Raw genomic sequence first — 27,000 nt, 5'->3', positions numbered from 1 at the left:
AAATGGCTTGTCGTGTACTTTATTAATTACACGTTATTTCAACTTACTGAGAAATTGATTACAACATTTTTTAGACGGATATATCAAATTGACCGTGAAAGTGCGCGTTAATATTTACTTTTGGAATATGATTACCTACTATGTACTTAATTAGGTTAAGGCCAAAGGTAGGCATTATCGAGTCTCTAGGCTGTCGTAATCACATAGCTTTGATATGGGATACTTCGATACGTGTAGACAACTTCGGTATATTTATTTTACAAATGACGTGAGATTGCAACAGATATAGAAATAGCGTAAGTGCCTACACACGGTGCACCTCAGGGATCACGGGCGCTCCGGCAATACCGGCGATACGTGTCCATTCATCATTCATGAGGTTCATGGACGACAGTTGCTTCACTCCACACCGCCTAATGTAATCCGCACTTAAATACGAGAAAGTACCACCAGACCCCTCCCACACTTTTACATTTCATACCATAAACCATTTTAATGGAAAATCGATGATATAATTCAATTACTGGTTGGCACAGCCACGCCACAAATCAACTGGACTTTTTTCTACAGTTTTTTTCCTTCAAAAACAAAACAATGTCGCGCTGAGAAGAGAAACCACTTGAAAAAAAGACTATAATCAGATTCAACGAGTCATTTGCTAAATGGGTTAACTGTTAGCGACTTCGCAAAAGAAGACGGGATTTGTTTGTCTCCCCATTATGAGAATAAAAGAAATCCGTCGACCGGAACCAATACTCTTATTGAAGACTTAATTATTTAGTGCAGTCGGTAATCTATTAGTAGATATACGAGAAACATTAACAGTTTAGCAGTCCGTTATACCGCTTGTGGTTCAATGCATCTGTTTGACTATTGTGTCTGTTTCAAACAATGAATATGTTAACGAATTTTAGGTTTCGGCATGCTTTAAATATGGACGTTAAGTTCACAAAGGCACTTCGGTCAGCTTACGTTAAATAAGTCATGGAACTGAGTAAAGCCGTCTTCTCGGATAGCAGTTTGACTACGGAGAACGAATGATATTCATTCCCTTTGCCTTTGATTCCACTAGTCGAACTTGGTTGCAATAGATACCACTACCACAAACGATTACATAGGAATAAGTATAAAATGGTAGACTTATAGATGAAGGCTTAACTTTGGCAAAGAAATTCACGTTATGCAAAGATGTTATAAGAAATATGTTAACGGATCACCGTAGAATATGTCTAGGCCACATTGAAACAAGCCGAATAAAATTTCCCCTGAAAAACATGTAAATAGGTGATTCGATTATAAGTACTCATATTATCACTAGCATTAGCCGTTTTCCAGTCTCAATACAGGGCACATACCTCTTCTCGTGCAAAGAAGGATCGGTTCCAAATTATATAATGAAATATTTATTTTCAGAAAAATATTTCATTATTAAAGAGCAGAGACAAGTAACCTCAAACTGTGGGACTGTTTAAATAGTTGGACCGACGTTTGAAAGTTAGGTTATAATCACAAAAAGCGCAGTCGGATGAAAACGTACGAATGTTAATATTGCGACCGCGGGCCGCCCCAGTGTGACTGCGAGTAGAGCCTGTACATCCATGTTAGAAGATCCACAGTTTGGACTCGAAATTCGATAAAATATTTTATACTAGCTTCCGCTCGAGGCTGCGCTTCGTGGTGTGTTGATAAAAAGTAGCCTATGTGTTAATCCAGAGTATCACCTACCTACATACAAAATTTCAACCAAATCGGTCCAGCCGTTTTTGCGTGAAAGAATAACAAACATACATACATACATTCTCACAAACTTTCTCATTTATAATATTAAGTAGGAATTGTAGGAATTAGTAGGATATTAAACTATTTTTTTCCTTTTTTTAACGTTAAAAACAAATGTACAATATTAAGTTACGGAAGCATTGAAAAACAACTTGGATTTATGATAATGGTTACATACATACACACGTCAATACCTAATTCAAAGGTCTATCTACAATTGGTATTCTATTGCTTACAGAACTTAAGTAAGTGTAATTACTAACTAATAAACACTTGTCTAAAAAAAATACAGATTATGACATTGAAAAAAGGTTCGTTTTGCAGCCACACTTTTTTTAGACAAGTGTTCAACAGATGTTTAAGTTTTTGTAGTAAGGCTGATTAAGTTTAATTCTTAAGTATTATATCTTTCAGACTGGTTCCTTTACAGCCGTTCTGAATTTGACATTACTTCTATGGAGCTTATGTCAAAATTCTATCTCTAGTTAGCAAATCAACAGATAGATAGAATATCGGGAAGGGTAGTTATAGTTCGGATTTAATTAGTATGTTTTTGGGTCTCTACACCAAATCTTACTTCTAAACTTGACCTGAACCTTTAGCATTAAAATTGATCCAGTTTAAATGCTTTATCAATGCGTGACCTGCTTTGTTAGTTTAGTAGTCAATATTGCATACGAGCATGAGATTGATCAAGCTAACCAAATTGATATTTCAGCGTCCCATGAGGCATTGCTCAAACGTAATCTGGATATGAGACAAGATCTAAGCAGTTACTCGGACAGGAGATCCCATGGATCCGTAATTACAACAGTTATGAGATTGCAACGTGGATGGTAGATTTGAAATGTTTACTCTAAGGGTTGCTGTATTTAATGTTCCCGGTACTGGGTATCAAGGAATAGGAACATTCCAAATATTTAAATACTATCGTTAAATACCGCATCCAAGGCGAAAATGCGCTCTACTCTGTGGAACCACCGCGGCGCACCGCCGACTTTTATTCTCTTTGTTACGAGTTCACGTTATTATTAAAAACAATAAATCGCTGAGGGCGCCACCTACCACTATTGCTTCGCTTTCACTTCGCAATACACCCCCTTTCTCCCCACCAAGCCCCCGCCACCCCCTCAGTAATTACTGGAGTGAAACACGCAGTCTTTATTTGAAAATAGCACCTCAATTGTTGATTAGTTCGAAATTTTTAATGTTATATCGAAAGCCATTGGCATTTTAGTGTGCACGAAACGATAGTTACTAGGAGTGCAAAGCGCACCCAGGACGTTCTAGTTAGCAGGGAAAGTTGCAGTTAAACGATTAATGAGGTGCAATCAGTTTCGCTAAAACTGATTAGGCATAAAGTACCTCATGTGTGCAATTCGCGGAAGGCCGTGGACAGTGGGGACAAAGCCTGTCATTATACTACTTGCCGGCAATGATTAATTGATATTTTTTTGCATTAATTTTATGTCTAAAACCTTAGCAAATATAGGACATCATTTCCCTCTTTCTTTTAACAGTCTGGTGGACGTATAACTTGCGTAGGTATGTAGTGCCAACATATTCCTTTCAAAATTTAACTGGGACGAGTTTGCAGGTTCATTGGTTTAACCGCAGAACCTTTTGCAAGAAAAGAATGACGATAAAATAATATTTTGTACTTGGCTCGTAGCACTTTGAGCCGGTAAAGTCAGTGGCAAAATACTGCAGTACAGGTACATACAAGCACTTTAAAGCGGAGAAAAGAAAATGCGGCGCGCGAGTTTTTCAAACACCCTAACAGGATGGCCAATTACGGCTCTTGACATGGCGACCTAGGACCGAATCCTGCATCTATTGTACGGAGGTAAAAAAACTTATGTAATGCATCGACAGCTCGTGAGTTCACTGTATTTTTGCGAACACACCGACACTGCACTGTTGTATGTCCCATTTTAAATCTGCTCTTAATACACTGTTCAAATACCTACGTATATAGAAACTAGTGCTTAGAGATCATGCATGTTCCGTGACATGTAGATACAAGTAATTTAATGTGTCATACCTACGTTGAGGTATAGATATCTAGACCATTTTAAATCTACTCTTAATATGTTGTATAGAAATTATTATTTACTTGTATAGAAACTAGTCATGCGTGATCCGTGATATGTAGCCACAACTTACAACTTCTTATATTTATCATACCTATATTTAAGTATAGGTAGGTCCGTTAGCGCAGGCAATTTTCTGTAAGTCGTCAAAATATAATAGACAAAATTTTAGCAAATAACATTAAATATTGATTGGAACCTGTAAACCAGTTAAGTGCCGGACACCACTCTGCACCTCGTTTTATAATGTTATAAAACTTAATAGTTTAGTTATTACTAACTGAAACGCGTGAAATTGAACTTTTAATAAAGCTGTCTTTTTAGTTTTAGGGTTTTCTAAAAATAGGGGAAGATGGTTATTTTTTCTGTACTTACTTAGGCTTTTTTTACATCGAAACGAACCTCATCCGAAATGACAACTTGCTTTCTTTTTGAAATCAGTAACAAAATATTAATATTTAGACCTGTGATTATTTTAACGGTTTATCGATAATTATGTTTTTTTTTTGAGAACTGGACCTTCAAAGGAACAAAACCAGTTAAGTGCAAATCGGGCTATCGCACCGAGGGTTCGGTACAATGAATATACAAAATCCTCTAACGTACATAATTCGTTGCACATTGCAGTTTTATAAGCCAAGTCAACTTAGGATTTGGTTGTCATTATTAGGTCTCTTGCAATCGCACACTTGCTAGAACCTTCGGTTAATGAAACTACTTAACGCTGTTATAAAGTTATTAAGATAATTGCTACAAACGAGTCATATCTTCACGGCAAAATTAAGCATAAACTATTAAACTTTTAATAACCCAACTTCATTAAAACGTCAAATAAAAAACTCTTAATTGATGTTTATTTGAAATCTTACCCATCTGATTCTAGGATTCTATTTTTCTCCACATACATCCCCCACGGTTCCATCCGCGTCCCGAACGAATTGCTTACTTCCCGCACCCGGAGAAAACGTAGCCTATGTATGCCCTTAGTCAGGCCCAAGCTAGATTATCTGTGTACCCTTCAATTAAATCGGTTTAGTAGTTTTAATTTGTTAGCATGACAGACTGATAGACAGTTTCGCATCTATACTAATATTATAAAGAGGAAAACTTTGTTTGTTTGTTTGTTTGTTTGGTTGTAATAGATAAACTCAAAAACTACTGGACCGATTTTAAATATTCTTTCACCATTAGAAAGTGATATTATCTGCGAGTAACATAGGCTATATTTTATCCCGGTGCGGGCAGTAGCTCTCACGGGACGCGGGTGAAACCGCGGGAAAACGGCTAGTTTATAATATGAGTAAGGTTATTGTATTCGGTTCCTGCAGATTAGTGCTGGAATAATTGCCTTCGTTTACGATATTTGATATCACTTCTTTGATACCAGGATTTACAGTCACACTTTTCATAGCTAATAATAAAAAACAAAAAAGATCTTAACCAAACAACCTACACTCATAAAAAAGATAAAAATCAATCATCCTAAACTGCTCAAAATCAAATCAACTCGTTCCGACTGAATAAATCGCGATCTGTATACGAAAAATCAGACCAATGCAGTTGAATAATTTACTAATTAAAATCATTTTTAATTAGCCGTTAAGTTAATTAAGCGCATTGCGTATGAGACTTGCTCTTCCCTCCCTCGATGTTAATATTACTAATTGGTACTCTGTGACGCGCGAAATATCGAAGTGATCGATACATAGGTAAGTAGTGCCGGCCTTTATTAGTTAGTGCTTGTTCATTATTTATTAGACGTCTCGTACCGTCTACGTTAATGCATCTGTAGGTATATGAATTCAATTTTGGTTATTTTTGTAGTAGATCATCATATCTTTTCGCCAAGTGTGTTTTATACACCCCACTTAATAAAATAAACTTGTTAAAAATTTTGATGAAACCTCTATGGTAATGGACCTTGGCTCTAGGAGTACCCAGGAAGTGCTTGCAGAAAAACCTTCACAGTTACCTTCCACTTAATCTTGACCACAAAAGCGTGTTTTAAACACCCCATTTCGTAAAAAGAAAACTTTAAAAATATATATGAAACCTACATGGTAGGCGACCTTGACTCTAGAAGCCAACCCAGGAAGTGGTGGCAGGAAAACCTACACAGTTTCCTCTCTGGGATGCAGAGAATAAAGGGCCCTCGGCGCTGGCAAAAAAGGAGGTAGTGCGTTAGACCAAAAAAAAAAACAGTCAGTATCGATCGGCCTGACCAACTGCCTACAGTGCCTTATAGATAAAAGAGAACTGAGAGACTGAAAAAGACCCACATTGGCTGTGAAATATTAGTTTTTTTAGCTGAGAAACTACTTAATAATTTGCTTAAAAATTAAGGAGGACACAAATAGGTAACCTATTAATTGAAAAAAAAGCCCTACTCGCGGTCAAAATAAAACTAATAAAGTTCACCATTCACGACCCGACAGGCCCTACAGCGTTTGTAACTTTTGTCGTAGACTAAAGTTCGCGTGATGTAGCGGCGACACACGCGTGTGGCGGAACTCTGTCGTTCATTTTTGCGTTGCCAGACATGACGAGGGAAGTCTGGCTGTGAACAGCTGAATTGCGGATATCTGTTGCCTTGTAAACACGACTTTTTGGTGGTAGACCTTTTTGTAATGGAACGACCTCTGAAAGAACTCCGAACTAAAGTTCTCTTAAAAAATATTTTCATGTATTTCTGTGACAAGGCCAAAAGAAATCGTGTATGATGTCCATGACGGTAATTAAATACAACATTTCAATTGTAAGCATCAACCTGAACGAAAGCATAATGTATGAAAATCGATTGGAAAATTATAATTACACGTTATGTTATAGTTCGGCCATTCAGAGAATGCGTTCCTGACACGTCGCGATTGAACTGACGACGTAACTACATTCATTGATTATTGATATAATAATGTTGTTTTAATGCTCCTCAATTGTTAAAACGGTAAACAACCAGCAAAAATATTTTTATCGTAACTGCAACGCCATTGCAAAGTTACGTCGTCAGTTCAATCGCGAACTGTCAGGAACGCATTCTCTGAATGGCCGAACTATAGTATAACTAAATAACAAACCCGGTGCGTATTTCTCTGAAAACGATTTTTTTAATCACGTAACCGTGAGACTAGAGGAATTATCTAATGAGTGCCGCGCGTATGTAATCAAAACAATGCATGTATGTGAGGTACAATGTACCGGTACTGATTAAAGGACAGTGATCACACACCGGACATAGGTATACACACAATTACATAGTCACGGAAAGAAGTTATAATTCAATTGTCTATAATTTTATACTATATGAGTGCATCTGTAAATATACATAACAATTAATACGTACGAGCAATTACAAGAATACAGTTGCGGACAAAAGTGTTTGACTTACCTATTTATTATTTACAAATAACTTTTTATAACTTAATAATAAATATATATACAACATACAACTAACTTATTACCTAATATAAACACTTACTATAAATAAAAATATTTAAAAAATTGCATCAAAAAACTCCTCCTGATTTTTATTTGTAAATAAAAACTATGTTATTGAAAAAAAAAAAAAAAAAAAAAAAAAGTAAGTACCCTTTATTATTTATATTTCCAGTTTTATTATGAGAACTGCCTAGTTTAAGAAGCAGGGAATTATTATAAACAAAAAAAACTGCTAGTCCAGATACCTAAAATATAACCATATGCAAACATACCGACTTTATACATACAAATATAATGTCTTATATAAAACATCTCACAAGGTTGGTTTAGCGACGAAAACTCCCACAATTCGTCTCCCATAAACGAAAGCATCCGAGCTTTTATTGAGTTCAAATCTCCTTCACTTCCGCAGTCTAACAAAATCTCCCGGTGAATCCCGCCCGTTTCCCAACAGTTCCCGCTGTTTCCCCGCCAAACGGGCAGAGAGTACCTGTAGATTTAGAGTACCCTTGCATACTGCAAACTTTTAGTCGGCCGATTGTTTGTTCGGGCTTGTGAACCAGTATGAATATGGATAGTATTACGCACATTACCAATATCAGGTATTTAGCCGGTAAAAGACTGAGTGAAAACTTTGGTCGAAATTCTGTATTTTTTCAAAAAAAAGTTGACAACTATCGGCCGACTGCTTAGTCTGCAGAGTGAGCCTCTCCATTTTGTCCTTCACTAAAGTCACAAATATACACTACAGGCATGACAAAGTTAATCAAAAAGTTCGACAGTGAATCCAGTTTTAGGATTTCGAACAATATTGTTGAAAAAAAACGACCGATCAATCGAACGTCTGTCTATGCGTCTGGCGCGACAAATATATTTTTACTTATATCTGATTTCGTGACTTTTAAAAAGCCCGTGTCGTATAAAAATAGATAAATCTAAAGTCTTCCTTTAAAATAGTAAAGCTATATTCAAACACTTTTTGTCTGCCCGACTAACTTTTTCGGAATTTCGAGGGCTATTAACTTTATTTTGCGTATCAAAGTCATTGTAGAGTTACCTACATTCTGTCTAACGCAGTGGAAAGTCCAGTGAGCCAAACATTTCATTTGAATTTTCTATGTAAAACTATTCGACAATAAAGCTTTGTAGTCTACGAGTCGCATGCGATGCATCTGCATTAATCGCTCACTTCACAGGTATCTATTAAAAAAACTATTTTGAGATTGACAAAAAAGTCCCTATAAATATTCGACATAGTCGCTTTGCTGTTCCTTTTTCAAAATCAGCATCTCTTTTGGCACAATTCATTCTATTCTAACGCTGTTGTGTTCGAGCACTTTTTTCATGAACTGTACGTACGAGACAGCATATTATTAATAATGGTGGTAGTTAATTAAAGTTAACCCGTAGTTATGTGACGGACGGATTATAATTTCTCTTTAGTTCATCCGCAGCGTGTTTAGCGATGTTACTTGCGTCGTAACTCTGTATTTCTCTGCTTTATGGTGACTATGATGCACTTGACGGTGTGACCGTTAATGACCATTTGTGATAGTAGGGGGCGCTGATGGCGTATTATACGTTGCATTGGTTTTAATGTGTCGATGTGTATCAATCTTATTGTTTACCTGGATTCGCTAGTTTTGCTAAATACACCGCAGCAGTCTGACTAAGTGTAGCAATTTTTAAATTAATTTATTAAATTATAACATAGGATATTATCAGTAACTTAGAGCCATCGGAATGAATAAGAGATGGTAAATATCACTTTTTTGTAACGATTTTTATGTTAAAATCTTAATCTATATCTATATAAAAATTGTATTAACGCGTTCCTAATAATAAACAGAGCTATAATTGACACTATTAAATAAAAAGGTAACCCGCATGCAGATTACGAACATTTAGCCGACATCGACATTTGCCGCTAAAGCGCTCCTAGTCCGGGACCAATTGATCAAATTAGTGTATACGTAATAGCTTCCACACTGTCTATTTCACCAGCAATGCGAAATACAAAGGGAAATAGGAAACAGTCATAGATAAAGCGTAATATGTCCGGTCTATGTCCGTGATTATCGTAAATTAAATGCTCTCAAGAACTTGGGACTCTATTTGTTCATGTGCCGAATGGGAATTCCTGGCATCTGACAGCCGGTTTGGTGGACAGCCATCAATTTGTGATACCTGTGACGGTATGTACTGTCAGCTAATTTGGCTCGTGACTGGTCATGAGCTACCACTTATTTTTCACTGAAATACAGATACAAGATCTGCGTTAGCGAACATTTTCATTGTTTCTTGTATTAACCGACTTCTCAAAAAGGAGGATGTTCTTTTATGTTTTTTTTATTATTTAAATAGGTACGTGATGTTTTGCATTCTTCAACTCTGTTAAGATCCTAGGGCGGTTTTAGAGTAGTCTATTTACGCACGTAAATAAGCTTAGTTTTTTTAAGCGCGTCAGTATAACCGCGCTTTATACAAAACTTGGGATATCGTAAGTGTTGATCTTTGTTGACTTTACGTTCTTAAACAACCTTACATAGCTCTGACATTGCCGTTGAGCCACAAACTAAGCGCAGCTTGTATCTTGTGGCTCCGAGTGCGATAATTAGTCTTAATAGTATAAAGTTACATAGTGTCTTTGTAGTTATAAGGAAGGACTTAAATTTATTTATTAAACGTATTACGTATTTATTAAACGTAATACTTAAATGTATTTATTAAACGTGCCGATTTATTTACCAAATGGGTTACAATTCAGTTGACCTGTTTGTACATAATCCTATATAGCTCATGATCCTATATAGCTTTGTGTATATTGGTCTCAGGCTTTCCTCTTAATATGTAATGAGCCAAAGTCTACCAACAGTATACCTATGCAGCCTATTAAGAGTAGGCTAATAAGAGGGCATTTGAGGTAAGTTAAAATTAAGTGAACCACTCTTCAACGTCTCACGAAATTGGTCCTAAAGTTCGAGTCTAGGGCCCTCCGCCCTGGACACGGGTACTCTGCATATTTAATTCAATTTTGTGCATTGAACGTGTCACAAATTGGTGGGACCGCACGGTTTAGTGACGTCACAGTAGCTTAGTAAAACCAAGATTTGCATATAATAAATCGTCAATTACAGCCCTTACTATATTGTAACTCAATATCAAACTTCGTAATGTGATACGAACTTATACTGGCAGCGCTTTCACACTAGCGCATTTTCCGCTCGGGAAATATTTGAAGGAAATCTATATAAATAAAAAAAAGTCGTGTTAGTTACACATTTTATAACTCAAGAATGACTGAACCGTTTAAGCTAAAAATTAGAGGGGAGATTGGTTAAACCCGGAAGAATGACGTAGGATAGTTTTTGACACCATCCGTCTATGGGAAGCAGTTATCTCGGGACGCGGGTGAAACCGCGGGCGGGAAGCTAGTATTTTATAAATCTCAACCAAACTAGCGGTATTGTTTACATTTTTTTTGTTTTATAAAAGTGACCCTTTTCCCAAACAAAGGATTGGATCTGAGTTTTACATAGTTACACTCTATCTTCAAAACAACAATAATAATGATTATCAAAAATGCTTCAAATAAAGCTAAATCTTTACGATTAAACCAAAGACGAAACAGAAGTAGTGGATTAGATATTTATTAATAGAACAACAGTCGTCCAGACAGTCAATAAACACTACCTCGTACACCACTCTCACACACACACAAACACATCCTTGATGTATACGTATTGGTTACACACACATCCAATGTGGACGCAAGATTCTGTGATGCATTTCGCAAATTATTATGTCTGATGTTCAGTCTTCTAGAGATAAAGAATACTTGCTATGAAATTGATAAGAAAGGAGAACTTGCTATGAGAATAGATTGAATGTTTTATTAGGCTTCGCACGGGATAACAGTATTTTTCCTCTATTTAATGGATGTTACTATATGTATAAACCTTCCTCTTCAATCACTCTATATGTTAAAAAAAATTTGATCAAAATCCGTTGCGTATTTTTAAAGATTTAAGCGGATATTGGGACAGAAAAAGTGACTTTGTTTTATACTATGTTTTTAAAAGAGATTCCAATCGGTATTTTTTTTTTTTTAATCCGTTCCCAGTTCAGGATACTAGGCTGCTAGATTCATCGAAAGAGTTACCGCGGCCCTGGTACATAAAGGCTTAATAAGGAACATGGTGGGTTTTAGTCAGTAAGCGTATGACACTCCCTCACGCTGCAACCACAGCGAGAGGGGTCATTTGATGATTTCCCACCAAATAAAAAGTTCGGGAGTTTCCCTCTACTTACAAACTTACAAATTCCTCTTGATAAACATTTTGAAATAATCTAAGCCTGTAGGTAAAATCGTAATAATCAGTTGTTTAATTATAAATATGATCGACATGTGAATAAGCATATGATTCTCGTCACACAGGTAGGTATGCGAATCAATCCAAGTCATTGACAGTTCATGCTACTTACAATATTAATAATTAATGGGTTCTAGAAAATGTAAGGCTTTTCACTATTTAGTAGTCATGTAAGGATTGCAAGGAAATATGGAAAGTTTGATTTTCCCATCAATATAGCTAAGTCTAGCGGTTTTACGCGGTTTCGTCCGCGTCCCGGGGAATTCCTTCGCGTATTCAGTTGTATGTTACTTTATGATAGCTCTATCTTTCCAATAGCAAAAGATTTTTTTCAAATCGGTTCTATTGTTTCGGAGTCTTTAGGTTACAAATTAACACAAAAAAGCTTCCTCTTTGTTATATACTAGCCTCTTTTCACGCGGTTTCACTAGCATCCCGGAGGAACTTCTGACCGTACCAGGATAAATTTAGGCTTTCTACTCGAAAATAGTGTGGCTTTTAAAAGCGTTAAGGGTACAAACAAACCTACAAAAACATTTTTCCTCTATATTATATTAGTACCTACAGATAACGGTATCCATAATATACTTGTAATTGACTTGAGGGCTCAAGGAGTAAAACCAAGTAATGTGCAGTTAATATACGGTAAGCAATCTTATCGACATCCTGATCAAAGTTATTAGTAGTTTTTGAAATGAAGCTCTTAATAATTTTGCTTTAACACTTATGGCTGTTAAATATCATAGAAATCTGTAAATTAATGGCTCATTCGGAGGATAAATATATTTATAAGCATTACCAGCAAATATTGCTAACTTTTATGAAACCATAAACCTGTCCAAACAATAGACCACTTAACTTCGGATTTATATAACCTATCTATCCAATATTTTGCAATTAGAAATTGAAAGACATAGATAAATAGATTAAATAGAAATACCTACACCATTAATCGCAAAGTATTTTGATGACTAACATGCAAATCATGACGTAATAATGAGAATGAAAATCCGCACATACCTAAATAGATAATACGGTACAAATTTGGCAATTAATATCATCAATTAAGTGCGGCCACGATTGACGGATGATCTAAAATCTCTGATTCATATGCGAGAACGGACGGCGGCACAGTTAGAATTAATAATGAACGTGCAGGGGCTGCCTGCAAGGACATCAGAACGATTGGACATGACACCGGATTTACGAAATATGGGGAAACTAAATAGTAAGACGTCTTGTGCTGTAATGTGTCAAGAAACTGCATGGAGTCGTGAGTTCGGATGTCCAAATGCTGTCTAACCATGAGCTTAGACGGTTGGACGGGAAAACCTCCACTATGTGGTCTCGGTTTCCCCCTCGCCAATTTGTCAGAATTTAAACGAATGCAATATAATCTGAATTAAAAACCAATTTATTTGTAATCCTCCAAATAGACTCCCGATGAATATTTAAAAACAGTTATTTTATGATGTCGGTCTTTTAATCCACAAAAAAGTACACGAAGGCTTGCATATGGCAATCTATAAAAATGAACTTTTCATTTCAACAAAGTAGTATTCATGCATGTGTGTGAATAACTTTAAAACAAGTAATTATACTTAAAATAACTTTGTAGGATAACAAGTCTTGTCGATAAAGATTGTACGATTGCAAACATTGTATCTGATATTAAAATAATAAAAAAGTTGTTGGAACATGTCTTACCTGATCAACAACCTTTGAATAACAAGATAGTTGCCATAATAATGCAGTTTATCTAATAATATGGATGCGAAAGCCTTTTTATATGTTTGTTTGTAAGTCGGTCTGTGACCCGAAGGTGATAAAGTTCGGAGAAAGCGTATGTGCAAGTAAATACATAAAGCCGGTCAAGCTTACGAATGAGTATATTAGAAGAAGAGAATATAAACGTATTTTGATCCCTGTTTATTGAATACGAAAACTCAATTGCAATAAGAACTATGAAACTTCAACAAAAAGTTTTCCTCAACATAGGCTTAAAAGGCTAATAATAAATAAATACGGAAAATATTGGGAATATCGCTTATCATAGATCATTGTTCATGTAATGTTAGGACACTACACTGCATGTCCGCCGCCATCCGTCATGAATTAATGCGACCAGCGAGCGGGGACTTACTCGCAGACCAGCAAAGAATCTATAAGTAGATACCAATGAGCTTCAAACCGATGCAGATTAGCAGAATAGGGTAAATGTGGGTTACATTTGGTAACGTGACGAATATTGTAATTACACTCAAATAAGTGTTCCTTAAACTACATTCTACGAGTATCACCCTTCTGCGACGGAAAATCTTGTAGGTAAGACTTAAAGTTAAGTTGGTAAAGTTTCAGTTATTCGGGGTTCAAAATAAATATATAAATATAAGAGAGCTTTCTAACATTATTGTTATAGGTACATGATTAACATGAATTTGATTGCAGCTGCTTGCTACGAGACTTGCTGAGTAAATCTCTGCTTAAAGTTCAGAGTATACATAGGTATAGTTATAATAAGTAATAATCCAGAACTGCATAAAGCATAAGTTTTACTCAAGTAGGCTTTAGACCACAACATGCACAAAACTAGAGGTCCTACTCAAAGCATGCTTTTCAAAAGTCTAGATACTTAGTGCAACAAAACTTTTACACGATCTATCCAAAGCATGCTTTTTAAAATGCAAGTCCTTCCTACATGGTTAAAAATATCAACAAACTACTACTAATCAACTACTAATTCTAAAATGAAAAAAAGAAACTGCCAAACCAGGAACTCACCTATTTTTTACAAACACTACATGAATGCGTGGCGGTGGACTGATAACTATGTAGCACGTTCCACTCCTGTTGCTCCAACTGCTCGCCGAACTGCTCGTCGAACCTGCCCGTCGAGCCGCTCGTCGAACTTCCTCGCTGACTCCCTCCTTCTCCGTCCACCGCGATCAGCTATCCTCAGTTTGACCACCACGCATCTTGGTTATAACCTGCACAAAAAGTTTCAATTGATTTTATGTTTCCAGGGGCAGGTACTTAGCATAAATAATCCGTTCCCCGGTGCAGACAAGAATAAAGAGGAAACATGTTTGTGTCTGTTTGTTTGTTTTTGCTAACAGTCCCGAAACTTGAACCGATTTGAAAAGTTCTTTCACTGTTCTGAAGCTAGACTATAATAGCCTTGGTAATTTGGGCTATATTTTACAGCAGGTTACGGGAAAAAGTTCTCCAAGAACGCAGGTGAAACCGCGGAAAACTACTAGTCGCTTGTAAATCGTGTAGGTAGTACCTTCCACAAAAATCCTTAAATAACTACATGTTTCGGCGAATTTGATCAAAATACAATGCAAAGGTATGGTAATGTTTAATATTATCCAAATGCTATAGTAGTTGCGAACTATTTCACAATCCGATTATAGACATTTCCCATACAAGTTCTAACCCTAACGTGGAAGAAAATCCCTTCTATCCCCCAACAATGGATGCTAGAAGTTTACATTTGAACAGCTGTGGTTTGAATATTTGTCGAAAATACATTCTCTGATGGATCAGCGATCCCCATATTGATACATATTTCGAAATTTCTGCAAAATAATGTTGCTACATATTTGAAGTGCGGCAAGACTGTTTTACTTTCCCCGGCGATCTGAATATATTTGTTATTATATTCTTACAAAAGGAATACAATAATCTGTCAAAATCATTTTCTTGGTCTGTAGTAAGTAGTTTCTCAGCTACACAATCAATTCAATAGCTATCCCGGTGCATCTACAAAACCTCTTAGAGCAAGACGAAGTTGATACTCAGGCAAGGGTTTAAGTCTGCATATAGTTAGATTTATAGCGAGTGCGGCGCTGGTGAGACGTTCAATTCGGAAGCGGCTTGTAGGTGCGGCGGGTCCCCCAATTACGTCGCCTACGCAACCTAATCGAATTCCCGTGTCGGACGGTCAAGACGACCGGTGGGGTAGCCCCGTCACTACAACTAGCCTGTCAATCCGGATGATCACTATGTAATCCGATTAAAAACGACGCTCTCAGGTGCCTGTGTGACACGAGGTTTTAAAATAAAATCAGTTTTCTTAGGTAATCGATTTTATATAAGACATTAAAATTTGTTGTTTATTGCTTTGTCAAGTTTAGATCTGGGTATGCGTAACGGAAACTATTTGAATGATTTATTAACTCGCTAGTGTTCTCTCGTCATCATAAAAAAAACACAAGTCCACACATTTTTTTTAAATAGTTTTCTTGAAAATTTATGAATTAAAATTAACGAATCGCTCGAATCGAAAACGAATTAAAATCAAGTCGAATTCCTATTGCATTTAAAGTCCATGGGATACCGGCCTTCAAAATAGGTTTTAAAAGTAGTCAAGTAAAGCTATAGGCTGTCGTATCTTTCAGCCCTAGCGAGTGCAGCTGGATTACATTATCTGTATCATATTTACCCACAAGTAGTGGCCTATATAGGGTCCATAGTAATCTCTCGGGGAGCTCCACTTGAGAGCCTGCCGGCCCTACCCTCCAGCACAATATCACGCTTGCCACTGACAGAGTGCGCTATCGGGATTATTGAAAACTTCCTGCGTTTAACCGGTATTTTTATTTAGACTTTGAGTATTGACTGCCCTTGACCTACATCATTTATGCATCGCATTATATTCTGAGACATACTCGAGACACAGATTACTATACCGTCTTATATGCAGCGGCATAGGAAGGATTGATAATGGAAAATCTTTTATCTCACTGCGTCACGCAGACGTTAATGTATTAACAGGCCATGTATGTGGGTTTGTACCTTTGTATCACTATTTTGACCAAAAGCTTTTCATTAATCACCCAACTGCGATTGTTCAACTTGTTTCTATCCACTTTGTGCATTCGGATTTCATGTTTTTTATAATATTTTTACGATATTCAAACAACTTTTATTCGCAGAATCGCAAAAAAATCGCCTGTTAGCCTTTGCAGTACTTCCACGAAAACCGAATAGTTTCAAACCGACTTTTAAAGCTTCCATTTTGGCTATTTTTACCCGACAGCACAAAGCGAATAAGAGTAGCCTAACGATCACAATTGTAGATTCTATTTTCTTGTTTTTACCGAAAAAAGTGTAGCGCAAGTAATTGCTTGTACTTTATATTTCGTGTCTTTGGGTAAAAAGTCACTTTGACGAACCGTTACACACGCTTCCAAAAACAATACTTTTCTAGGATTTTTTCATAAAGTGACTTCTTGAAGTTTTACAGCAACTATGCAATTAGTGCATGATTTCTGTAGATACACAACTAGTAGCCCATTGGTTATGTCTACAATACAGCCTGAATGTGGTTAGCGGAAAAAACGGGTAGGCTCTGATGGGAAAATCCATTTTTATCACAAATAAGTAAGTTCATAGTTATCCGAAAACTAAGAACTTACTTATTTGAGACCTTAGTTTCAATCAGTGAAAACATAGATATCGATTTGGTTGTAAATTGGATTTACTTCTATGTAGTTGAAATAAAAATTATTTAATTTTACGTTTAGATTCTAACGATAAGAAATATGTACATATTTTTTGTAAATAAAACCTTATTTTTAATAATAGTTAAATAACAAGAAATAACTTAACAATGAGCCAATAACCTATGGAAATTCAGATAACAAGATACATACTCATTTCATTATATTAAAAAAATAATGCAACCAGCCTTCATTTATAAAAATTGATTTCCATGAAGTGTCATTACAATTCACCGTTATTCGTAGTAACATGTCACATTAAAATAATGACAAATATGTGAAAACCTAGACAATTGAAGTACTGAATCAATTCGTGCGGGGTATGGTCACCCCATTGTTATTCCTAACACGGAGTGTCGTGATTTGCTCCACGACTCGTGAGAGGCGAACGTGTGCGGGCCCTACTACCTGTCTTGTCAATATTACCACGCTAAACTCACACACGAGAACACCCATAACGTGATACGAATACAGTCTATAATTGTTTGTTTTTGTACCGCAGTTAAGTTGGTAGGAGAGTTCGCAAAGGCACGCGTGACGTAAGGATGACAATAGTACAATGCATTTGAGGGTAAAGACTATAATAGATTAGTTTAAACGTTGGGCACCACTGATTGGTGTGCACTAAATGGTGTTGGATTCTTTTTTTTAGTTGTATTTTTTTATCAAATGTATAATGAAGGAAACTGTCTTTATTATTTTATTATGTATTGTTAAGTGTGCAATAAAGAATATAAATAAGGATACGACGTCACTTCAAGATATGTACGTGATGTTTTGACAAAGTGTGTAATGTCGAGAGCTTAACTGAAACGATTTAATATCAGAGGCCTTAAAAATTCTAGTTTGCATGACTACTTTAACCACATAAACAAAAACTTTTTTTTTCATAAATAGACACTTATAAGACTGATAAGACTTATAAAACTGAAAAATGAATTAATAAATCTCAGATCAGCATTATCAACTATTTTCGATACAAATAAAACATCATCATCCTCCTGCCCTATCCTAGTATTATTTAGGGTCTGCAACATGTCTTCTTTTCCAGACTCTTCTATCTGACATTATTTCACAAACGCAGAACGCTGAAGACATCGCAAAGTCTCCAAAAATTATGGTTGGGGCAGCATGTCTTTTGGCGAATTCATGTTAAATGATGTACTTAGTCATTTCTACGTCTTATTATGCTATACTAAGGGTAACTAACACCATTTATCTATAACAGTAACAAAACACAACCAGCAGTATACCTACCGCCCACTGATCAAAACTCGGATTTGACAACTAAAAATGTTTCAACCATCGTTACAGCTAAATGGTACAACTCACGGCAACATTAACAGAATACTCATCATTACATCCAAATAATGCAATTAGAGTGCAGTATCATATTTATTGTGTGGCTGTTGTTCCGTTAAAGATTTCTCTATCGCAGAACCATGAGGGTTAATATTGCAGGCCGTCCGACATTGCGTACATACACTAGATAATTGAACTAGGCGCAAATCAACTGGCTAGAGGCGGATAGTCCTTCATATTGTTGGTATTAATGCGATTGCCTCGATATTGGACAATGAATTTTAATTTAGACATGCCGATCTTCGTGTTTGCGGCGTTTTTGGGAATTTTGTAACTGTATGATAAATAACGTAACCACTAGACTGTAAGATAGGAATAGCTAAAGAAATCGATGTAGAAGAACTTATAAAAACAATAAATTGAAAAAAGTTAGTTTGGTTTTATATGCTATGGGAATTAGGGATAGTCATTTAACACAATTGCCTGTATGGTTTTTAGTTTTCAATAGTTCGCTTTTACTACTATTTGAAGTAGGTATTTCACTGAATTAATATATCAATAATTTACAATTTAATATATAAGTGGAAATCAGTTCAAAATAAGAGATCGTGTAGGTCACGAAAACTCAATAATTTTGAGTCTATCTTAAAGGAACAAAATTGTTCTGTCATCTGGCTTCTAAAATTCCATACTAATCCGAATTTAGAAAAAAAGATTTGCAAAATGAAAAGAAACTAAACAAAAAAAAATACAAGTAAAAGTTGGGAGTGCCTATGACGCACGTTCAACGTACGACTAAAGCCTATAAAGTATTAATTTATTGTACCGCGCGCCCTAACTATCATTAGGATTGTTAAATATTTGCTTGTCCTACACTTTACGAGCTCTCCTACTCGCAACTTAATGATTTCACTTTGTTTTTGATGCGGTCATATAAGTTATGAATGTTTAACGTGGAATAAAATACTGGTCGCTTCCTATTTGTTCTTTTTAATTATATTTGTACTTTTACAACTATGCTCTATCGTACCAACTTAAAATTGTGGTGAATAAGTGGACAAACTTATTCAAAGTTTTTCATGCACATTGACTTCTTAACATCTCGAAAGCTGCGATCTAAGACACCTCTTTCTTGATTCTCAAACTTAAGAAAGAGATCTTTTAGATCTAAGAGCAGAAATGTAGGACAAAATATTGTTGATAAAAATCTCAAACATTTCCTACACTTTGTTCGACAATAAATCTTTTGTAGAACAAACGTTTAAACCAATCAGGTGCAAAATTTTGCGCAATAGGCAGAATACTTCAGTCCTTTTTTATCTACAGCCACCAGATGTCGCTGATAGAGACAGGAATATAGAGGAAGTAAGGAGACGAGGGAAGTAATTCAGGCAACTCAATATTATAAGCGAAGATATATAACGGAAATTGAAAAGTCCTTAGGGCTCATGTCTCGCTTTGTGTTATGTTAGAGACAGTTTGACTCCAGTCTACGAAGAGATAAGATATTAAACGAACGTCAGGTAGGATGCACTTTCAATTTGAGTTTTATAGTTCTATCTTAAATATTTTTATTTTGTACTGTGACCGTCAGCCCCGGCTTTGAACAGGAAATAGTGTTTTCTCTGTACGAGTTTTCTATATTTCTAACCGTAAATCTTTTCAATGTATTTTCTATCTATAAAGTGAATTGATTTACTGCTGAAAGCATTGAAAACTTTAGTAAGTACTTTCGCAATCACGCCTGAAAAAATATTTTAAAATTGTTTATGGGTACACTTACCACAATAAAATTGTTTGATAATATCACCCGTTATCCGAATAGAAACCGCCGAAAAACCCCGTACTGGTAATCTGCAACACAATAACAAAATTATACCAAAAACTAGGTACTTTTTAATAAGCAGTTCGGATATTCATTTTATTTTCATTCAGAACGAATTATATACGAGTACTTACATAAATTTTGACCAACTTATGAAGATTGTGTCTCAAAAGCAAAGCACCTAATTGTCATCAAAATCTGTAACAAACAAGATAAAAGGATAAAGCCATCATTTAATTAAAAGATAATACTTTTTAAATGTATCCATTATATACCAAAGACATGTAGCTAGGTATCATTTGTAAATATTTATTGACAATTAAGTCGAATCTTTCTGCCCCGCTAGCTGAAATCCGAGCTTCTTCTCTTCATATAGCGTGGTCGGATGAAACATCTCACATAGAGCTGATTTATAAAGTTCCTATAAAAGTACTCCCCGGCAATTATACGTACAGCACGGATCAGACTAGACTCTAGTAAATAAATAAACAAAACTTGCAATGTTCTCAGCAATATGATTCACCCCAAGGCCACTCGATACCAAACAATTACTGACAGTACCCGCGCTTTATGGCGTAAAATTCCAAATTCAAATCCTCGTATCCTATTGGTGGGGCACCACGCGCTCCACGCTCCCCGTCATCCTATTGGTTGTTAGTAAACTGATGTAATTTAAAATACTTTACACTTGACGACGGCGGTTTTCGCCTTATTGCAATTTATTTTCGTGGGGAAGATTATTTAATTTTCTCGGGCCTCCTATACTTTAATAAACAGATATTGGATTGTGATGTATCGATGTATCTACAGTGCATCTTGTACATATTGTAGACATATATTTAAATAGACCTAAGACTTAAATACATAGTCATTGAATTACATTGTTGTTTCTATCTCCAAACTGAGGTACCGAATAAAAGTTGAGGATAATATTTTGAATACGAAAAGTAATGAGAAAAAAACACCGAAAAATAAGTTTCAAAATAAAAATAAACATGTACTTATAGGTACTGTATACCTAGACAAAAAAAATACATAGGTTTGTACATACACAGCGTTATTGAGCGAAATAATTATCCTAGAACGTTAATTCACAGTTACTAGGGAGGTCTGGCATCCTTCCGCGCGGATATTGCAAGGCGGTTACGCCCTTCTAGTACCGTGCCTCGCAAGTTTTACTGGTCCCTCTTACGCCCATAATACCTATTTAGGTACTAAATGTGAAAAGCTTCTATTTCATGTGGTATGTATATGGAATGGGCACATCTTCTAAGTAATACATATAATGAAGAGGAAACATTGTTTAGTTTGTTTGTGTGTTTGTACCCTAAAGGCTCCGAAACTATTGAAGCGATTTCTAAAACTCTTTCACTATTGGAAAGCTACACTCTTCCCGAGGAACATGTCTATATTTTATCCCTGTACGAGCAGTAGTTCCCAATAGACGCGGATGAAACCACGGAAAACGGTTAGTTGCTTATAAAGTTGTATCGGGTGGGATCGTAATTGAACGCCTGAGGTTACCTTACGATAATAAGTTTGTGTGATTATTAGATCAACTAGTGCCGTGCATTCTGAATACAGAAAGTCATGATGAATTCTTATAAGATTCTGATTCTGACCTTTATTGCATTAAATTGGAGAAACTAACATCAAATGTTACATTCAAATCTCAATCAATCAATCAAAACGAAATAATTCTGACAAAATGTGCATGTCTGTACCTCTCGCACAATCACAGACAAGTAGGGTTGTAACACATCTTTTAATTATATACAAATACAGGTACCTAACTGTTTCGATCTAAATAAGACACAATGAGTTTCCAGGTTAATTTTATGACAGATGTTATCGCATCTAATTAAGCGGACATATCAATGCAGCACGATAAAAAAATATAGAAAGAAAAAACTGATTTAAAGAGATTGCGCCAATATAAAATAATCCTGTAATCCTATTAAAGCCATGTATTCACTGAGAAACAATTGTTTATAAACACTGTTTCAGAAACAAGATCTACGTGCTTCTGAAACAAAATTATTTGTTTCAGAAACATATAATTTTGTTTCTGTGGACGATGTGGTCGGCAGAGTTTCCGAAACATTGTTGCTGTAAACATCTACGTGATGTTTCAGAAACTGTGTATCTGAAATATTGTTTCCCAGTGAATACATGGCTTTAAAGGTGCTGTTATACATAGGAATATAAAAAGTAGTGACCTACTTCTGTATTATTCCTGTTTCTGACGTAGATAAGAACATACTCGTATTTATGAAAGAGAGTGACAAATGCAGGTCCAAAATCAAAAGCAAGAACCAAAACAGTTCAACTATCGTTACAAAAGGCGTTTTTGTTTATCCGATAATGCCGGACATGAAGAAAATCGAAATAAACTGTACTAATCAAAACTTCACCCGATTTTTTGCAATATACCTTTCAGTCATGTAGGTACACTTCTATTTGCAGGCATTGATGTGTGAAAACTAAGTTTCTTTACTAAAATGGGATGGCTATATACAGGGCGCTCATAGCGCTATCTTACTCAAACAGTGCGCCTGATGTTTGAACATCCCTGCGCAGACCCCGATACATTTATGAAATACAAATGATAGGTGTAAATCAAGCCGGGCCACACGCGCTCATACGACACAAGTATGTACATTGTACAGTTTCAAGCAGGTTTCCAATTTGAGCTGAACAATGTTTAATTAGTACCGGCTATCGATTGTACAATGTTTGGCAGCTGCTGCGTTCGCCAATCAACCGGAAATCTAATCTGCACCATGTCTAGGCGCAACTGATATGATATTTAACCTGGCTTTTACTTTTTTAACGGCTTGTGCAGCCCATATTACCCTTGAGACGTGAGCTTATGCGTAATATGTTATGTACGGTCTATTAACGAAAAATATCAAATCTAAAGACTGCCCGGTCGACGGCTGACCCTGTCCCAATCGCGGTTGGGGTCCCCCTAAAGTCTTACAACTTACCGATGATGATTTTAATTGCAAGTGCACATGTAGCAAGTGCTTCTCTTACGACACATTCACAAGGGCAACCTGATACAACATGATACATGGTAGGAGTGGTTCAGACTTTTTGGCTTTAACTTCACAACATAGCAATTTCTTTCTTCCAAAGATACAAATGGCAGCCGTGAACCACAATTTAAGGTACCTACTTTTGTCGTGGCAAGCGTTGCTTAAGCTTTAACCGATCAACCTAGAACCTACGAGTGCTTATCATAGCTTGAAAAGTCATGTAGGTATTCATATTTGAATCTAAAAAGAATGTTTTCAACTAGAACCTCACAATAATTAGCTAGGTAAAGAAGTACAGAAATATTTTAATCAATGTTAAGTGTTTCCTTTCAATGGGGCCATATAGAAAACGCTAGTAGGTATGCTACATGTATGCAGTCGAGGGAATTGCACCCTGTTAAACTGCATTCCAAATACCTCTGCCATGTAGGTACGTAGGTATTAAAGGAAAACATTATCATGGAACATAAAATTAATATATAACTGACTAACTAAGCAGACGTGTTTTTTGTATCGTATTTATAAAATGTTAATTAATTAAATAATTGCCATTAATTTCATAAAGATTATCTGCGCTGTCAGGTATTTGTATAAGTGTGTCGCGAGTGATTAGGTAACTACCAACTAGCCTATTGTGCAAGATGAACTAAACCTTGTAAACAATTAAATTGTGCTCGTGTTAGATATGTCTCAGCCAGGATCTAGTCCTTTTGGCCGGAGTCAGCTAGTACAGCGAAGCCCACCGCCGACCCCAAACAAAGAACCAAGTCCTCCATCATCCAAGGAGAATGAATTACCGAAGGAAGTCATCTCCACGCCTGATATTCAGACATGGATGGTATCCATAGATACAATCCTGGACGAAGTGTGTGCTATAGTTTCGGAGGGAAAAATGAACTCTGAGCAGAAGCTCCGAGTATCCAACCTTTGCCGGAGGGTATCAAAGGGGACATCTCAGATGGCCGTCTTATACCAATCTTTAAAGCAGAAAACCATCCAGGCATACAGCACCATCCAGCACTTACAGGCACACCAGAACGTTTCGGACTCTCTTCAACAGTTTAAAGAGGTCGTTGAAACAAAACTGAAACCAGAGACCACATATGCCAGCATGGTGAAAAAAGGTAGCGCTAACTTTATTCGCCCAGCAAATCTGAGTACTGTTGCTATATATCCTTCAGATAAGACCAAAACAAGCGACGATACCAAAACTCTTCTACAAAAAATCATCTCCCCGGAAGAACTAAAGCTGCATGTCCGTGGTCTGAGAAAAGTCAGAAATGGGGGTATCATTATTAGCACAGACAGTAAAGGCGACATTGATAAACTGAAGAAATCAGAGCAACTAGTTTCATCGGGTCTCACAGTTGAAGAACCAGCCAAACGTCGGCCCAGAATTGCTATTATTGGTGTCCCCGTGGCCCTCACCGAAAAGGAAGTTTTTGATTGTATATACGAACAAAACATCTCTGATAAGGTGCCGGAAACTAATCGTGAGTCCTTTCAAAATACCATAAAATTGAGCCATAGATCAGGTAAGAAAAACCTTCCTACATGTAACTACATACTGGAAGTACCCGCTAGCATTAGAAAAATGCTGATAAATCAAGGCCGAATTTTCATTAACTGGACTTCATGCCCTGTGAAGGACTTCACGATAGTCACCAGGTGCTTCAACTGTCAGCAGTTTGGACACGCAGCCAAGTTTTGCCGAGAAACTAGTCCTACATGTAACCACTGCGGAGAAGCCGGTCACTCCTCCAAGGAATGTGGAAATAAAGCTGCTCCCTCACAATGCGCGACGTGTAAAAGATTCAAAAGGAATTCTGATCATCCCACTGGTGATGTAAGTTGCCCGGCCCGCAAATATGCAGAAGACAGATACATAAACTCAATTGATTATGAAGGCGCCTAAGAGCGTCACCGTTTAAACTAATAAGTAAGCACTTTAGCAGTAGGATATTTTTTAAATGATAAATCAACTAAATTGTGATTTAGACAGTTTCTCTGTGTCTGACGTTAAAATCTGTAATGTTGAGGAGTGCAAAAATCTGATTCCTGTTGGAGAGGAAACTTTAACGCTACTTACACAAAACATCCGTAGCATTAACAGAAACTTTAATGGTTTTGAAGTCTTGCTACAGAACCTTGACGTTAGTTGTGATATCATCATTCTAACAGAATGCTGGTTGTCGAAACAAACAGTAAATTTACCGCCGCTTGAAGGGTTTTATTCTCATAAAACTGCAAGAAACATCAACCAAAATGATGGTTTGGTAGTGTACATAAAAAACGATTTGAAAACAGTGGTAGAAGAACCTATTTTCCAGGACAGCAACTGCTTATTGATTAAAATTATTCCAGACACAGTAGTAATGTCAATATACAGACCCCCTTCTCAAAATATTGATAGTTTTTTAGACTCGCTCAATATGAATTTAAATAAAATATCATCATTTAAGAATATTATACTTGTTGGTGACATAAACATTAATATTGCTTCCGGGAAAACCAATACCCATGCTCATAACTATTTAAATATTTGTGCGTTTCATGGACTTTTACCCGCTCATTACCATTCTACGCACCAATCCGGCTCATGTTTAGATCATATCATTATAAAATCCAAGAAACCAACCCTCACTTTTGTCACTAACTCGTCACTTACGGACCACCAAGCTGTTTTACTAACATTGCAAATATTAGCACCGAGAAAAAACTGCCTGCGCAGCTTTACTAAAGTAAACATGAGAAACCTTGAGAATGACATACGCGAAATAAATTTTGACCCAGTTTATAATTCAAACGACGCAAATATTTCTTTAAAGTACTTTATACAGTCGCTACAACATGCAATAAATAAAAACACTTTCACTAAAACAATTCCTAGAAAATATCAAAGCATTAAACCTTGGATCACACCGGGACTCGTTAGATGTATAAGACACAGAGACAAATTACTCTTAAAATCGAAGCTTGCACCTGACAATGAAATTCTCTCGGTTTCATATAAAAGATACAGAAACTTCTGTAACAATCTCTTGAAAAAAATTAAAAAGCAATATGATCAGAGTGAGTTGCAAAAGGCAGGTAAAAATAGTAAGCTTGTGTGGAAATTCATAAAAACTAACACTTTTAGACTAACAAAATCTGAACCCCCGCTTGATTTACTATCACCCGAGAGCAATACATCCGAAGCAATGAACAAAATCAATAATTATTTCGTTAACGTTGGTAAAAACTTATCAGACAAAATTTTGAATACTAGTCGCCCTCACCAAACTTCAACTGTAACAACACCTTCGCTAAAATCTTTTGTTTTGTTAGATACCGACGTTAATGAGGTATTACGCTGTATAACCGAGCTTAAGGATGCATGTGCTATCGGCTGGGATAACATCCCTAATCACATACTTAAACGTTTTAAACATGTATTTGCCCCTCCATTAACATATATTTTTCAGTTATGTTTATCAAAAGGTGTATTCCCGGAATTACTTAAAAAAGCAGTAGTCACCCCCGTATTTAAATCTGGAGACAAGCAATCTGTTAATAACTATAGACCCATTTCAGTCCTAACAGGTCTCTCAAAAATTTTAGAAAAGATCATAAACACACGATTGATAAAGTACCTCGAAGACAACA

General features: G+C 36.2%; 2 protein-coding genes across 2 annotated transcripts in view; one reads left to right on the top strand and one right to left on the bottom strand.

Annotated features, from left to right (window-relative positions):
- Positions 1-27,000, bottom strand: part of LOC124644942 (protein bric-a-brac 1-like) — a 274,319-nt gene that overhangs the window by 231,218 nt on the left and 16,101 nt on the right. The window contains exons 2-4 of the mRNA XM_047184639.1: positions 20,449-20,512; positions 20,273-20,343; positions 14,462-14,667 (exon numbers count right to left, since the gene is read on the bottom strand). The gene's annotated coding sequence lies outside the window, so the exon portion shown is untranslated. The remainder of the gene's footprint in view (positions 1-14,461; positions 14,668-20,272; positions 20,344-20,448; positions 20,513-27,000) is intronic.
- Positions 24,041-25,354, top strand: LOC124645220. The gene has a single exon (XM_047185004.1). It carries the CDS (start codon positions 24,041-24,043, stop codon positions 25,268-25,270), a length of 1,230 nt encoding a protein of 409 aa, XP_047040960.1. The 3' UTR covers positions 25,271-25,354.

The sequence above is a fragment of the Helicoverpa zea genome, chromosome 31 (assembly GCF_022581195.2).
Source record: "Helicoverpa zea isolate HzStark_Cry1AcR chromosome 31, ilHelZeax1.1, whole genome shotgun sequence".
Classification (NCBI taxonomy): domain Eukaryota; kingdom Metazoa; phylum Arthropoda; class Insecta; order Lepidoptera; family Noctuidae; genus Helicoverpa; species Helicoverpa zea.
Note: the sequence above shows the minus strand (reverse complement) of the source record. Positions and strands in the feature narration are given on the sequence as shown.

Excerpts from the sequence above, each read along its gene's own strand:
- LOC124645220 (XM_047185004.1), top strand. The coding sequence starts at position 24,041 with ATGTCTCAGCCAGGATCTAGTCCTTTTGGCCGGAGTCAGCTAGTACAG.